This window comes from Schistocerca americana, chromosome 10 (genome assembly GCF_021461395.2).
Source record: "Schistocerca americana isolate TAMUIC-IGC-003095 chromosome 10, iqSchAmer2.1, whole genome shotgun sequence".
Classification (NCBI taxonomy): Eukaryota; Metazoa; Arthropoda; class Insecta; order Orthoptera; family Acrididae; genus Schistocerca; species Schistocerca americana.
The window spans coordinates 80,089,117-80,105,114 of NC_060128.1; the positions used below are offsets into that span (position 1 = coordinate 80,089,117).

General features: G+C 42.2%; 1 protein-coding gene across 2 annotated transcripts in view; it reads right to left on the bottom strand.

The window, feature by feature from the left end:
- The window catches only part of LOC124552723 (ras-related protein Rab-11A), a 44,630-nt gene that overhangs the window by 12,914 nt on the left and 15,718 nt on the right, over window positions 1-15,998 (bottom strand). Inside the window, exons 4-5 of one of the 2 annotated variants that reach the window (XM_047127064.1) lie at window positions 14,659-14,933; window positions 10,605-10,744 (exon numbers count right to left, since the gene is read on the bottom strand). In XM_047127064.1, coding sequence (XP_046983020.1) covers window positions 10,608-10,744; window positions 14,659-14,933 — 412 coding nt within the window. In that variant the 3' untranslated portion in view covers window positions 10,605-10,607. The remainder of the gene's footprint in view (window positions 1-10,604; window positions 10,745-14,658; window positions 14,934-15,998) is intronic. The other variant, XM_047127063.1, reaches the window with a different exon arrangement.

Sequence of the window (15,998 nt, forward strand, 5' to 3'; positions counted from 1 at the left end):
GGAGAGCACATCTCTGTGTGTGTGTGGTGGTACACCTCAATCCACCAAGCGATTAGGACACGGTGCGGTAAAGAAGAAGTGCAAAGAATGGAACATTCTGCTGGGGTAAGGATAATGTTTATAAGATATTCCACCTGGTCATCATAACTGGGGAAATCTTGTTCATTGAAGTTTGCCAGGGAGTAGTATAGCTTCCAATCGGCCTTAGCAAGCTGCCATCTGGGTGTGTACGGAGGTGGGGTAGGTGTCAGCAAGCAGAGAGCACACAGCAAATGACCACTCGAGTTGTGTCAGAACGGACCATTCGAGACTGATGGCTTGCACAGCTGAACAAGGAGACAGCAATGCAACCTTGACATTGGGCAATTTCACAACATCAGAGCTGAATTTGAGATCACATGTCTGCATGGCCATTTTCTTCATGGAGTGAGACATAGCAAGAACACAGTACTGTAAGTGCCAGACAGTAGAACGCAGGGTTTGCAACTCGTTAATAACTTGCAAGTGACTGGGTAAGGTACTTTTTCCTTTAATCTCTTTGACAGCCCACCATTGACATATGTGGGCCAATCTCGAGATGAGGCAGCTTGGTCGCCGTTGCTATTTATACAGTGGGGGAGAAGGAGGCGGACCTTTGCCCTCATGCGCATCCCTACCACAGGTTACTCTCATGTTGACAACACATGAACGAGGTTGCAAATGACACAGGTAGCAGGGCATCTGGTTCGGAATGTACTGTGACTGATAATTCATATCCAGATTTGATCTTTGACGGAAGTACCACTACCAAACGTGATAAGAAAGTTCTTGTGGGTGCTCAGGAAGCATCCACCCTTTTCATCAACCAATGGACAGCAATGACGCCCTGATCAGAGAGGTACATTTGGATTTCGGCCTCAGTCAGACCATCAAGCAGCCTAGTGTAAATAACACCACAGGAAGAATTCTACGGGCATCGAGACGAACAGGACAGCCATGGAGAAGTGAATTGGCATGCAGTTGCACTTCAGAATCAGAAGTAGTCTCCAAAAACAAAGTGCCATAGTGTAAACGAAAGCAGGATTTTACAGGGGCGGCAACTGCATCAACACCTTTCTGAATTAGGAACGGATTTACCATTGCAAAGGACCGACTGTCTTTAGTACGTGAAACCACATGGAACTGTGGTGCAGCTGAGAGGGTCTCTGGATCAGGAGCTTCATTCCATTTATATCTGGTTTGGTAGACAGACTGCAATAATGATGATTGGTCATTGTGAGAAAACCCCCATGATTGCCAGCTTCTACAATGCTACACACCTTCCAACTGAAGGCCCCATTCACAAGGAGGTGCACCCACCTTGCATGATTGTTCACACTTCAGATCACACCTCCTGAACACCTAACAGAGGGACCAAATCATCAATTTGGGAAGGTAGCAGCTCAGGCAATCACCACACACTGTGTGTGCTGTGCATGTCTGACCTATAGAGGGGACCCTACATTTCTCACCCAATAGCAGATGCCAAGACAAATCACAGAACTTTGCTGAATAGCTTGGGCATTCGGTTCAAGCCCTGCACTTGACCCAAACCAAGAGTACCACCATCAGTCCTTGGAACTGATATACCAAATATTAAGCTGTTTTTTCATCTCTCACACAATATTAGCTTCCATTAACAGTTCAGTCAGCCATTTAAAAGGAATTTAGAACAAGCTGTGTACTCTGACATCACTTATGCTGAAACCAGCTACAATTTGTGCATTCAATATTCATTAGCAGAACCTTCTAATCTAAAAAGGAACCCTGAAAAAGTTGATTGCAGATTTCTTTCTTCTTGACCTGCCAGCTATTTCTCCGAGGGGGCTCTTACCTAAGAATTCATCTATCAAAGGTCAGAACATCCACCCTATACCTGTGTCCAGACTTTCCAGGAAGATCACTCAAGGACACAACAGGTAAGGCATCACACGCTGACTCAGGTGTGCACAATAGAGGGAAATGCCAATTAGTAGCTACGGCATTAGTAGAAAGCTGTGCAGTCAGTAGCCACACGAAACCTCTGGCCAGAGAGACCCTCCCACTGTCAGCTCTAATGCACTAAAAAGCACAGCGACAGCATTTCCGCAGCATTTTAGGTGTACCTCAAATGCCACAGCATTTGTTCCATGTCCCAAATTGCTGCAGAGTCTGTCAACCACACCCAGTGTAACAAACATCAGTTTCAGGCAGCAGCCAAATCATCCTGCATACAAACTCAATGAGCAGTCCTACCATGTATGAAGTTCATAAATAATTTAAGAGTAAAGGCTGGTTTTATTTTGCTTTAGGGCGCAAAAACACCTGGGGTCATACGCGCCCAAGTCAAAACTATAGAACACAAAGACAGAGACAGCAACACAGAGCTCATCACAGGGAGTATAGGTATTCGCAAGCTGAGGTACAAGAACGGCAGCTTTGTAGGCAGTGTCAGCACCTTCATTTCCTGGCAGATCGACATGACCAGGAACCCACAGAAATATACTGGCACCACCAAGAGTGAAGTCAACAGTTTTCCTGGACCCACTGCATTAAGGTACGGGCAGTGTACAGTGCACACAGGCTTTGAAGGGCACTGAGAGTGAGCAGAGAATAATTGAAAAGGCTGTGTCACTGGATGTACTCCGTTGCTTGATACAAGGCGAAAAGCTCGGCTGTAAATACTGAGGAGTGTGCCGGAAGGTACTATCTAAAGACACGGGTGCCAATTACTAAGGCACACCTGACCCCATGGGCAGTCCGAGAGTCATCAGTGTATACAAAGGTACTATCGCGAAGTTCCACGCGAAGGTCATGAAACTGAAAGCGATAGACCGTGGCTGGAGTAGTGTCCTTCGCAAGCGAATGGAGGCCAAGATTAACATGGGCCACTTCACAAAGCCAAGGAGGTGAAGGGTTCACACCCACCGAGAAAGGTGCAGGTAGTAGAGTGAAAAGCCACCGCAGCAAGTGCTGGAAGTGGACTCCAGGAGGTAACAGAAGAAGGACGAGCCCCATAACGATGATCAAAGGAATCATCAAAGAAGGAGGCACAAGATGGGTAGCCACGCAAAGCAGATGAACAACATACATACCTGCTGAGGAGAAAGTCAGAGCAGTAAGAAAGTGGTAGTTCAGCATACAGACTCAACCGTGTAAAAGGCAAATGGATGCCACAATGGTGGACAGTGTTGAGATGGCTTAAGAGGCATGGGCTTGCAGACGCATAAACAAAGCACCCATAGTCTAGTTTCGAACGGACAAGGGACCAGAACAAACGGAGGAGGGGGGTTCGATCAGCACCCCAAGAAGTACCATTGAGGACATGTAGGACACTGAGGAACCGCGTACAGCAGGCTGCCAGGTAAGATACATGGGAGGACCAAGAGTGTTTCCTATCAAGCATGAGCCCCAAGAATTTCATAATGTCAACGAATGAAAGGACAGCAGGCCCAAGATGTAGAGATGGTGGTAGAAACCATTTGAACCACCAAAAAATTCATACAGACAGTTTTGTCAGTGGAAAAGCGAGAGCCATTATTGACACACCAGGAGTAAAGGCAATAAAGACACCACTGAAGACACTGCTCAGTGAGACAGGTCTGTGGCGAACTGCAATAGATGGCAAACTTGTCGACAAAAAGTGAGCCAGAGACACTAATGGGGTAATGGCGATAGCAAAGAAGGTGACACTCAGGACAGAACCCTGAGGCACACAGTTTCCCAGGATAAAGGTGTCCGACAAGGCAGAACCCACATGCACCTTGAAAACTAGATCTAAAAAATGCCTGAAGGAAACAGGGCAGGCAGCCATCAAAGCCCCACGTGTAGAGTACAGAGGATACCAATTCTCCAGCAGGTGTCTTAGGCCTTCTCCAAATCAAAAAACACGGCCACAGTGTGATTTCCACAGAAAACCATTCGTGACACAGGTGGACAAAGTAACGAGATGGTCAACTGCAGAATGCCGTGCTCAAAATCCACACTGTGCATTCGTCAGTAAATTGATGGACTCTAGCCACCATACCAGTCGGGCATGAATCATATGTTCCATCACATTGCAAACACAGGCGGTACGAGAGGTGGGGGAGGTAGCTAGAAGGAAGGTTTTTGTCCTTGCCAGACTTAGGTACGGGTACAACAGTGGCTTCATGCCAGCATCCAGGAAATTTGCCCTCTGTCCAGATGCGGTTGTAAATGTTAAGCAGAAAGTGCTTGCCCGCAAGATAAAGTTGCTGCAACATCTGAATGTTGTTGGCATCCAGCACTGGGGCCAAGGATCAGGATGAACTGAGACCACAGTCAAGCTCCTCCGTAGTAAAAGCGGCATTGTAGCACTCACCATTCAGGGAAGAAAACATTATTGCCCGAGCCTCCTCCACTCGTTTCCGAAGGAGGGAGGCAGGGTGATAGTACCAAGAGTTCAAAACTTCCGTAAAATGGTGGCCTAAGGTGTTGGAGACAGCAATAACATCGCCTGCTACTGTGAGGCCAGAAATGGGGGAATGGATTTCGGTCAGAGGGAGCCGTCCGAGTTTGGCCCACATGACAGAGGAAGGGGTGGAACTAGTAAAAGAACTAGTGAATGAATTCCAGATAGCTCATTTGCTATCCCAAAGAACACGATGACACACTGCACGCATCTCTTTACAATGAATGCAGTTTGCCTTTGTAGGATGATTGTTAAAAACGCAAAGAGCACGTCTCCGTGTGCAAATTGCATTGCAGCATGCCGCAATCCACCAAGGGACTGGGACACGATGCAGTAAAGAGGAAGAGTGAGGAATTGAACATTCTGCAGCAGTAAGGATAACACTGGTGAGATAGTCCACAGTGTCATCCTAACTGGGGAAATCACGTTCTTCGAAGGTCGCCTGGGAGGAGTAAAGCGGCCAGTCAGCCTTAGTAAGCTGCCATTTGAGCGTGCACACGGATGGGATAGGAGTCGGCAAACAGAGCACACGCGAAATGGTCACTCGAGTAGGTGTCAAAAAGAACAGACCACTCAAGATGGTGGGTAAGCTGGGAAGTGCAAAAGAATAGGTTCAAATGGGAATAGGTGTGCAAGAAGTCAGAAAAGAAAGTGAGTGCTCCGTTGTTAAGGTAGAAGAGAGTTGGTAAGGAGGTCAGCCAAGAGGGCACCTCTCTGACAGGCCCTGGGAGAACCCCACAAGGGATTATGCACATTAGTCACCAAGTAGCAAAAATGGGGGAGGTAGCTGCCTGATAAGCTGAAGGAAGACTGCCCTGGTGACATCAAATGACGGAGGTACATAAATGTTACAGAGGGAAAAGGCAAACTGCAATATCTTTAAGGTGGATAGTCAGGGAGGTGGGTTGGGTTGTTTGGGGAAGGAGACCAGACGGTGAGCTCATCGGATTAGGGAAGGACAGGGAAGGAAGTCGGCCATGCCCTTTCAAAGGAACCATCCCGGAATTTGCCTGGAGCAATTTAGGGAAATCACGGAAAACCTAAATCAGGATGGCCGGACGTTGGAGTGAACCGTCGTCTTCCAGAATGCGAGTCCAGTGTCTAACCACTGTGCCACCTCGCTCGGTGGAGATGGGTCGACTACAAATGTCATCCCATAAGATCAGCAAGACACCCCCACGAGGTGGGATGCTGATCTCAGGGGAGGCTCAAAACGAATCAGTAAGTAATGTGAAAGTTCAAGCCAGTTGTGAAGGTGCAATTTCATTTCCTGAAGGCCGAGTACAAGGGGATGCTGCAATGCTAAAAACAGCTGTAATCCTCTTTGTGGGACCGAAGGCCACAAACGTTCCATTGGACGACAGTCACGAGCAGGAAGAGCTGCAGGGTGTCAACTCGGCAGCCCCCGAGTGACAGCCAGTGTAGAATCTTTACCACAGGGCACAGAAGCAGGAGGATCCTGCTCCGTGGGTCCACAGAAGCAATGGCTTGTTTGTGCAGTTGGTCTGTGGAGTCCAACACTGAAAAACGGTTGGTGGTGCACACCGGTAAGACAGAGGCCGGCCGAGCTAAGATACCACATGGCGACACCGTCGAACAGGATCTTCAAGTCGGCAAAGGAGAAGACTGTTTGCCTTCGGTGGACTTCTTCGAGCCTTTCCGGTTAGAGGAAGACTCGGGTGTGAGACGGAGGAAGTCTTCATGGGAGTACTCCTCCTGTCCTTTCCTGCCTACTGTTTGTGTAGCTGATGGTGCAGTGGGAAGTGTGTTCAAATCATTAGCCTCATCACATTTACATTTCATAGATGTCGACTGGGAAGACGATTGACTCATTGCACGAAAATCCCCACGATTGCCAGCGTCTCCGACGGCGCACTCCTTCCAAACTGGGGGCTCCCTTCACAAGCAGGTGCACCCGCCTGAGGTGATTGTTCACACCTCACATCACACCTCCCGGGCATCTGACAAGAGGGACCAATTGGCAATTTGGGAAGGTTGCAGCCGAGGCAATCACCCCTCCCTGGGCCTCGCCTATACCAGGGGGTTCGTGCGAACCCTACCTGACAACCCGGGGCTGGGAATTACGCGTTACCGAGTCACCTGTTAAGCATCAAACGTGTGGGCCTGCCAACATCAAACGTGTGGGCCTGCCTTCAGAAGTGTACAGGGAGGAAGAAGAAGAGAAAGAGGAACCTCAAACGCCATAGCAGAGGAAGGAGAGGAGGAAGGAAAAGGGAGCGAAAAACAGTGGTGAGCCTGTTCCTACATCAGCAAGACAAGGCAGATATTCCCAGTAACATCCTAGACATGTTTCCAAGGGAGAGGAAAAAGAACAGCAAGAGGATAGACAGGCAGCAAGGAAGGGAAAAAACACTGCAAAGACTGGGGCCCTTGGTAGCCAAGCACGAACCTGCCAAAGAGTGACGAGCCCCCTGGGTGTCGGAGTAAAGGGGACTACTCACCAAATGACATAAGCACTGAGTTATCAACAGGCACACACAAAGAGAAAGCAACCTTGGGAGCTTTCATAACACACACACACACACACACACACACACACACACACACACACACACACAAACTGCCCCTGGATAGTTCCAGATGTGCTCCGTTCCAAATCAAGAAAGGCTTTATTCCACAAGCTAGTAAGTGTCGTCTCTCTGTCTGTGTGTGTGTGTGTGTGTGTGTGTGTGTGTGTGTGTGTGGAGACTGGCACACGCACACATGTTCCTGTCAATGACAACACTTCTATTTGGTGAATGGTGGTCTTTATTTCTTAGTTCTTTACATTCTACCAATTTTCACTATATTCCTGTTAAGTTCAGTTTTACAATTAACATGAAAGAAGCAAACGTACTGAAAATGGGGAGACTGCCATAACATGGGATCACACTACATGTGGCAGATTGGTGCCCTACTGATTTAACAAGAAAATAAAAGTTAGTTTTGGCATATATACGCTTATAACTGAATTAGTTGTTCTGTATTGCTACAAATACTGGAATTACTGTTTTGTTGAACAGAACATTTTTGACTGATTCTCATTACTTAATGGAAATTAAAAATTCCTCAAGAGAAGAGTTTGATAGCAGCATTCAGGATTGCATTTTTCATGTTATTACAAATTTCTTATCTGTAAACTCTCTCATAAAAAGAGAAATACAAGAGCTATATGAAGAGTATGTCTAGCAATCAGATGCTAGCAAATGATGCAAACACTGACAGGGAAAAACTGGTCAACCAGAAACATTTGAGTAGCTGACTTGATCCCAAACAATCACCAACACAACTTAGTAACACTGCCTCTTTTGATAATCTCCCTCAGATGTACACAATGTAATGGTTTTCAGGTCTCTAAGCCAACTCACTACTGAAAGTAATTTTTAGGCTGGTTTATTATCAGCAGCTTCCTACCATATCCCTACTTATACACTGCTCCAATATCTGACAGGACAAAATGAATTGCCAATATTATGTAGAAATGTTAATTCACTACAAATAGGACAATAATGATTGAGTTCACTTGACAGCAGTTCTGGTTCTGGGCTAGTGTGGGGTTGCATTCATTGTATCATTTCATTTCAGAATTAAATACATAAAGACAGATTGTACTATGAGGATTTTTGAGGAAGTTTATTGGAAATACTGGAAACAAGTATGACATTTCATGTATCAGTGCAAAGGAAATGATATTTCACACTGCAACAACAGTATGAAAATTTCTGTCAGGTTGTCCAAATTTATTAGATTTCTGTCCTACTGAATAATCCACTGTTACAATATACAGCTAGAATGATACACAGTATTCCTGGTATTGACTTTACACATATCTTGCATATTATAATAATCAGATGTAAACCTCACCAAAAACTGTTTGTTCCCTCAGCTGTATTTGGATAAAAATGTACTGATCATACTATACACAAAATATAAAGCATTTTTGCTTTATGTCATACTCCAAATGGAAATCATTTGTGGAAACACACAATATTTAAAAAAATTTCAAGTGATACAACTTATGTGACCAAAATGAAACGCCTTTAATTGAAACCCACTAACACCTTCTCTATCTTGCTACTGAATAAGGTATTCAAAAATACGAAAATACGAAAATTTATCCTCAATTTCAATCATGTGGAAGTACACAATACAACTATAGTCTGATATCTCCAACCACTGTGGCCAGATGGCTGCAGCAGCTGGAGGTAGCAGCCATGTGCATAAGGGGGGGACGGGGGTAGGTGTTATGCATTAGGTATGCACATGCACACACTTTTCTTCAGAAGGCTTTGGCCAAAAGTTCAATGTGTAACAGTTTCTTTGTTGTGTCCGTCTACAACTCAACATGTCTTTATAGTCATTAGCTATCTATCCTTTTCATGACGAAGATGATATTTCAACCTCTACTTTACATTGTTTAATGGCAATAAAATTATCATGCAAGGAGGAACTATTCAGATGTGAGAAGGACTGACTTGTTTATAAGAATTTAATTTATCTGCAATTGCATACATGAATTTACAGACACTGTATAATCACAATTGCTAGACCAAGATTTAAATAGCGAACAATTCATAGCTGACTTGTGAAGAGCAATATTACAATTCAGTCGAGCAAGGGAATTTGTAATGATTAGCTCAACTATTATGTTCTTTCAATCTGTTAATGTTTACAGGAAACTTCTTGTATCCCAGCACATTGTAATATACACAACACAGTATTATAATATTGATCCTTAAACTATAAACACTTACGTGCTAAATTTTTAAAATAATCAAGTGACTAGCTTACATTCCCTCACATGAAAACAGGCTCCTGTCATCTTAAAACTAAAGTATGTGTAATATAAGAATAATTACAAGAAGGAAGTATTTAAGGGAAGATTAGGAGAGTGGAAATGGCTTCACTGACAAAGGAAACAACAAGACTTGTCATCTGACTTCCATATAAAAGCTAGTGGGCAAGGGCAAAGGGGAGGAGGGAAGGGGGGAGAGTGGGGGAGGGGGAGAGAAAGATGAACAAGGAGCTCAGGCAGTTTAAAAGTCCAGGTTTGAGTAACGACAATACGGACTAGAGATAGCTACTCACCACAGAGGAGGTACTGAGTTGAGACAGGCACAATAAAGAAAAAAATACGCTCTCTGATTAAGTTCTCCTCCGGAAGCAGAAAACATGCACATTCACACCAACAAAACTAACACATACATGGCCACTGTCCCTGGGTACTAGGTCCCAGCTCCACAGATGGTGGCCATGTATGTGCAAGCTGTGGTTATGTAAACTATACATGTTCCTTTCTCAGAAGGACTTTGTCCAAAATTTGCAATATTTTTCAGTCTTTTCATTGTGCCTACCTGCAACACAATGCCACCTCTGTGCAATGAGTTCAGAGGTTTTCAGATGACAAAGGATTAAGTTAGGAAAGATGAAATTAATTGCAAAACAAAGGTAAAGACAATGTAAATAGGGTCAAACAAACGCCAACAGAATTCCTAAATATTGCTAGTGAAAGACATGTGAATAATGTTCACAACCCAGTCTTCACACCAGGGCACGGCCTCCCCAGAGTGAGTGACAAAACTGTTCACAGCAGTGCAATCAGCAAGCTCAAATGTAGGTGTCAATTATGAGACTGTTTTCAATGAACAAGCATAAAATAGTTTCAAAATTTCATGGAACTCCCATCGAATGAGTAAGTGGCACTGAACTGCAAATCTCATGTACATCAGAAATACATTAAAAATATAAATCCCTTCAAATTATTATGAACTAGTAACTTTTCATTTAACTTGAAACAAATGAATTCTTGTTTTCTTACAGACAAATTAATACACATGTTCATAACTGACCAGCTTAGTTAGTAAAGAAATTGGCAAATAAACATCTCAAACCATTAACACCAACCAGACCCCATCAGGAGAGCAAAAAAATTATGTGCTTGGCTATGCAGATATTTCAACAGACAAAGAAATCACAAATTCAACATCTCATAGTAGTATATTTAATTTTTATAATACTGTATACTTTCACAACATGATGCCACAGTGCATAACATGATACAAAAACAATAGCTCTAAACCACAAGTCAATGCAGGCACATGCACATAAATCATGCAAAATTAACTACAACTGACTGGCCAACACTTAACTAGCATTACAAAACCTGTCTACTGACTTTTCACTGGCAGCATTGCTTGCGCACACTGTCAGGGTTGACTGTCGGCTTCACATCAATCGGTTCCACATTTTGGGGCCGAATTGTGTCTCCTTCGGGAGGATCTCTGATTTGCTTCTGGGACACGATCCGATAGATCTCTGCCGGGAAAGAACGAATCCAAAAACAAAATAAAAATGAACTGGCACACAAAGAAGGGTCTAGGACTGATTATATTCGAACACAAGGATGGGCTTAAACTGAGACGTTTTTTCATTTTAAATTAGGAATTTTAACACAAACATAAAAGTACATTAAATTACTATCTTATAGAAAAAAAATCTTTATTAACTGAATGAGAATATGTAAAGAATATTGTAAAAACACATACTAAATACTGTGCCCTCAAAGTAACTCAGTTCTCTACAACTGCTTCCACTAGTCCAAACGAAACAATAATGGCAGTACCAAAAGTAAAGTGTCACGTGTTTATACGTGCCTATTGACAGAACCAACATTTCACCAAACATATCTCAATTCACCAAGTTCTTTCCACCCCTCCCACTACCTCTTTTCCAAATTGGCAACAAGTGTGAGGTCAACAATTGGCTGTGATAAGTCATGCATTTCTATCAAATCTAACAGCTACACATCACATCAGGGTTCGATCACCTCTTACCATGACCTGAAATGGGGTCAGACACTCCAAATAATCTCCCAACTTTTCCAAAATGGTTTACTGCCTTACCCTCAAACCAAGAAATATACTGGGCCGGTATTATGTCATTTCTACTTCAAACACTACCATAAAGGGCATACACGCATCAGAGAGCCATACACAAAACCTTCTGCACCCATCCAGAACAGCCTGTTGCAGCACCATTTGAGTACATGTCAAATCGACAATCATCCCCACATCCACAACAGCAACTGTGTCATACACCGACAACACTATCATCACACAGCCTTTTACGTCGGCACGACCACTGACCGACTATTGCCCACCCCACAACCTGTGCCATCTGGATTGTTCCTCCAACTACAGCTTCCCTGGTCCAACAATGATCCCAGCCATTATCTTATTCAGTACGCCACCTTTTTACATCTTTATTTCCATCCCTTTGCTCCCCGACTCCACCACTTTCTTAATCCTCTAATAGTCTCCACCACCTCATTTTAGTTCGAAACCAATTACAAATCTTTGTTCAAATTGTTCTGGTAATCTTCATTTACTCTGTCCTGATCTTCGAAAATCATTACACCCAACACACCACTACTGCCACCTGCAGTAAACCAGTTCCTCCAGGGCACCTTACTACTAATCCTTTGACCCCCTTTTTGCTCTCACCTCCCTCTCCATCTCCTCCTCCCCCACCACATTTTTCTTTCACCCCTTTAGTTAACCTCAGCTTCTCTACCCCTCCTTACCTTCTAGTTTCTGTCGATGCCACAGTGTAAGGAATGTCTCCTATGAAAACCTATTTATTAACCTTAGTTACTGAGTTTCGTGTTTTTATACATCTTAAGCCTAAGCAATATGCTATGTGGTCTTCTTTAGCGATTTCACTGCTACAAAAACAGTGGCTAAAGATCAACCCACAAGAAATATTAGTGTTTATTATCTTGCCAATGATGAAACCTCTAGACTGAGCGAGATCTCACAATGGGAAAGCACGGGGAATGACTTCCGACAACTTTATCTTGGGTAATGAATTCAGACCAGTTTCTTTCAAAGGAACCATCCTGAGATTTGGCTTCAGTGATTTTGGACACGTGCATACCCTAAATCTGTTTTGTGACCTGATGGAGATTTGGATCATCCATCATCTATAATCTGAGTCCGGTCTCTCACCACCGCACCACTTCACCTAGGATTTCATGAACATGATTATCTACCACTAGCCATATAGGGTCAAAGGCACACACACTATTGACTGGAAATCAATTTTGCACTTAGTTCAATAATTTAACTGTTCAGGAATCTACTCTGCAATATGTGGGAGTTGCCTGTTCATAGATTTACTTACAACTGTGTATTAATAATATATTATTTACTTCTTTCCAACTTTTATTTGCACAAACCAAACTTGTCTTATGATGTCACTCTTCTCAACTGACAACTGCAGTGTTATACAATCAGCCCACAGCCTTATCGAAGCAATTCCTCACTATGAAAACAGGGATACGATCCTGAAGAGATACTTATCTGATCCTTCCACTCAGCAGGATACATGCCTACTATAGGGTAGAGGCAAGACAGAATGCAACCTCTCACTGAAACTGATAGGGATGCTACAAGAGATCAATTGTGCCATTCTGAAGATCCCACCTCAACATTTACACTATACGATTTAGAGATCTAGAAAAACTAAACCTGAATAGCCACAATGGGGCTTAAGGTCCCCTAAGCACCAACCTACTCTGTACTGTGTGAAAGGAAACAGAACTTGTGCTCTTTATTAGTTGGCCACAATATTATGGCACCTGGGAGTGAGGATGCTTCAAATGGCTTATTTTAAGCCACCATGTAATCAGCATTGATAGCATATGCACAACTGACCTGAAAGCAATGACAGTGCAATGTGTTTTCTTTATTCACCACTGTCCTTTTTCCTGCATTGTCACCACGTGTTTCCGATAATGCTCAAGTGCAATAATATTGTGGTTGAGTAGTAACCTGCAGTCAATAGTGTGTGTAATGATGAAAGCCACAGGCAGGGCTACATTTTGTCTGTGCACCTTTTTCCAGCAAAAATTTTTGTACAATAGGCATACAGGCATCGACATTCCCTTCATCATCTGTGCCACTAACAATTTAATGTATTGGTGTTCTGTGACAATACCTGCACAGATCAAAAGTGTAAAGAGTGAAAAGGATATGGACTATACTTTCCACAGTCTGTCAAATCACATTCAAGACAATCTCCAATATATGAAGCAGACAGCACCTATAAGCTAGCTCAGTGCAAATCTGGAACTTTTGTGTACAGAACTGCCAAACTGGTATGCTCCAAAGTGCTGTTTGACTACTATAATAATGTGCAAACACGTATGTAATGTGCAATAATTCTTGCAAAAGTCAAATGCCACCACACACAATACAACCATCTTGAGGAGGATATGGCAACTGATATTTAACTTATTACTCTGCAGAACTTTCGAAGAATTTGCACATTATATTCCACTTCTGCATTTCTCTAACCCAACGTCAGTTACACTAGCTAATTTATTTTCACAAGCACTAACAGAAACTAGTTGTACATAATGCAAAATTTCACACACACAACATCTATAAATGCAATTTACTTTCTGGACAAAGGTTATCTTTCAACTGCCCCACAATGTATGCTGATACAACACTACACTGACAATATTTTAACATACTTAAAATTCAAATATAATTACAGAACTCCCATGAATTTACCATTATTACAAAATGCATTGCTATATTCTGAGCACAAGTTTCAGTTAAAGACTTGCACCAGACTGCATACAGTGGCATGAAGAAAATTCCAGTTTCCACTAAATAACCCAAAACAACACTATTCTACTACCATTAACAAAGAATTTAACAAATATGCATCAACTCAACACAGCACTGCAACAACTTAAAGGCTACCATGCATGAGTGTTTTTTTCTTCACAAAACCTCTGAGATATTTTTTCAAAACATGCACAAAAGAAATATGCAAAACTATTTTCAACATGAAGGTAACATACTAGTTAAAAAGTCTTCACATATCTTTGATGCTAGAAAACTATGCAACAGTCAAACAGCTACTCATTACCCTCAGAAAATGGATAAATATGGTGATCAGCAGATTTTTCAACCACATTTACATTTTACCAAACCCACAACCACTTACAGATCACAAAAGCCTGTAAACTATTTAGAAACATCTTACGGCTTAACGACACAGTTTACAAATAAAGGAGTCCTTAGTTGACAGCTTAATGCAAGTGAATTATCTATAATAAAAAAAATAAAAAATTGAAAGGTAGAATTACGAGTCTTGTATTGAAGCCCAATAACACAAATTTAACCGTCTATAATACTATATACTAAAAAACAAACCTGTCAAAATGTTCTGGAAGGCAGTTTCAACATTAGTCGAATCAAGCGCTGACGTTTCAATAAAGGAGAGGCCATTGCGTTCAGCGAACATCTTCGCCTCATCTGTCGGTACTGCCCGCAAATGCCTTAAATCCGACTTGTTGCCAACAAGCATAATAACTATATTCTGGTCAGCGTGGTCACGAAGTTCTCTCAGCCACCGCTCCACATTCTCGTATGTTAGGTGCTTTGCTATGTCATACACCAACAGTGCTCCTACTGCACCACGGTAATATCTGCACAAAAAAATTGAGGCACAATTAGACACCACATCTAGGGAAGTTACAAAGGAAGTTAATATTTCTAATTTATTTAAATTAATATATGTGAACAAATATTTTAAATATTTGTGCCAAAGCTACAAACTGGCAGTAACTTAACACTAGCCAATTTGGCATACTGTAATACTGTGCGTTTTAGGGATAAGGCAATTCCACTTTCACCGGCCAAGTACATTACCAATGAATTTCATGCTGTTTTTTTCTTTTTTTTTCTAGTTTAGCTACTGATTGTCTCTCATATCTTTGGCGGCAGCAAATACTGGAACTAACCAAGCTGCCAATGGCTGAGGAAATACGAAATCGAGAGCTCTTACATGCAACGAACAGTGTGTATAAAATATGGTATGCCATTTATATTCCTAACAAACTTTTTGTGCTTTAGGTACATCAGGAAATGAATGCGAGCATTAAGAGTCCAGTGAATGTAACATTGGACTGTTTATCTCCCATGTTTAATTTTTACCACACTGTACTTCACTATGAATGCGAAATTTTCCTCTGATCTTGTGCCTTGTGTGCTTCTTAAGATGTACATTGGCTGTAAAAGAAATATAGAGAGATCACGTTTTTGCTTACATATTTGAATACTAGCAATCTTTTTCATTTTTTCTGTGATAACTGTTAAATTGAAGTTTCATCTGCATCTACAAGATTTAATACCAGACATACTGGAGGAACATACGTATTTAAAGTCGAAAGTATTATAAATCTAAAATGTTTCGAAATTCCAACTATGCATTTGTACACACGAATTATTAATTTAAAATAAAGAAGAAAAGAAATTTTATCCAGCCCACAGGTAATGGCAGCTATCTACAAGACCAGTACCATAAGTGTTGAAGTTTTGAGCTGCTTCCATTACTTATATGTCCACTTAACAAGTGGTGATAATACAAAACACTATTAGAGAAAGTACACAAAACAGAGCCTATTTGTGCAAACTTACAGGTGTTCAAGAATTCTCTAATTACAAAACAACTACATTAAGAATATGCTGTTCCTCATGTGACCAGTGGTTAA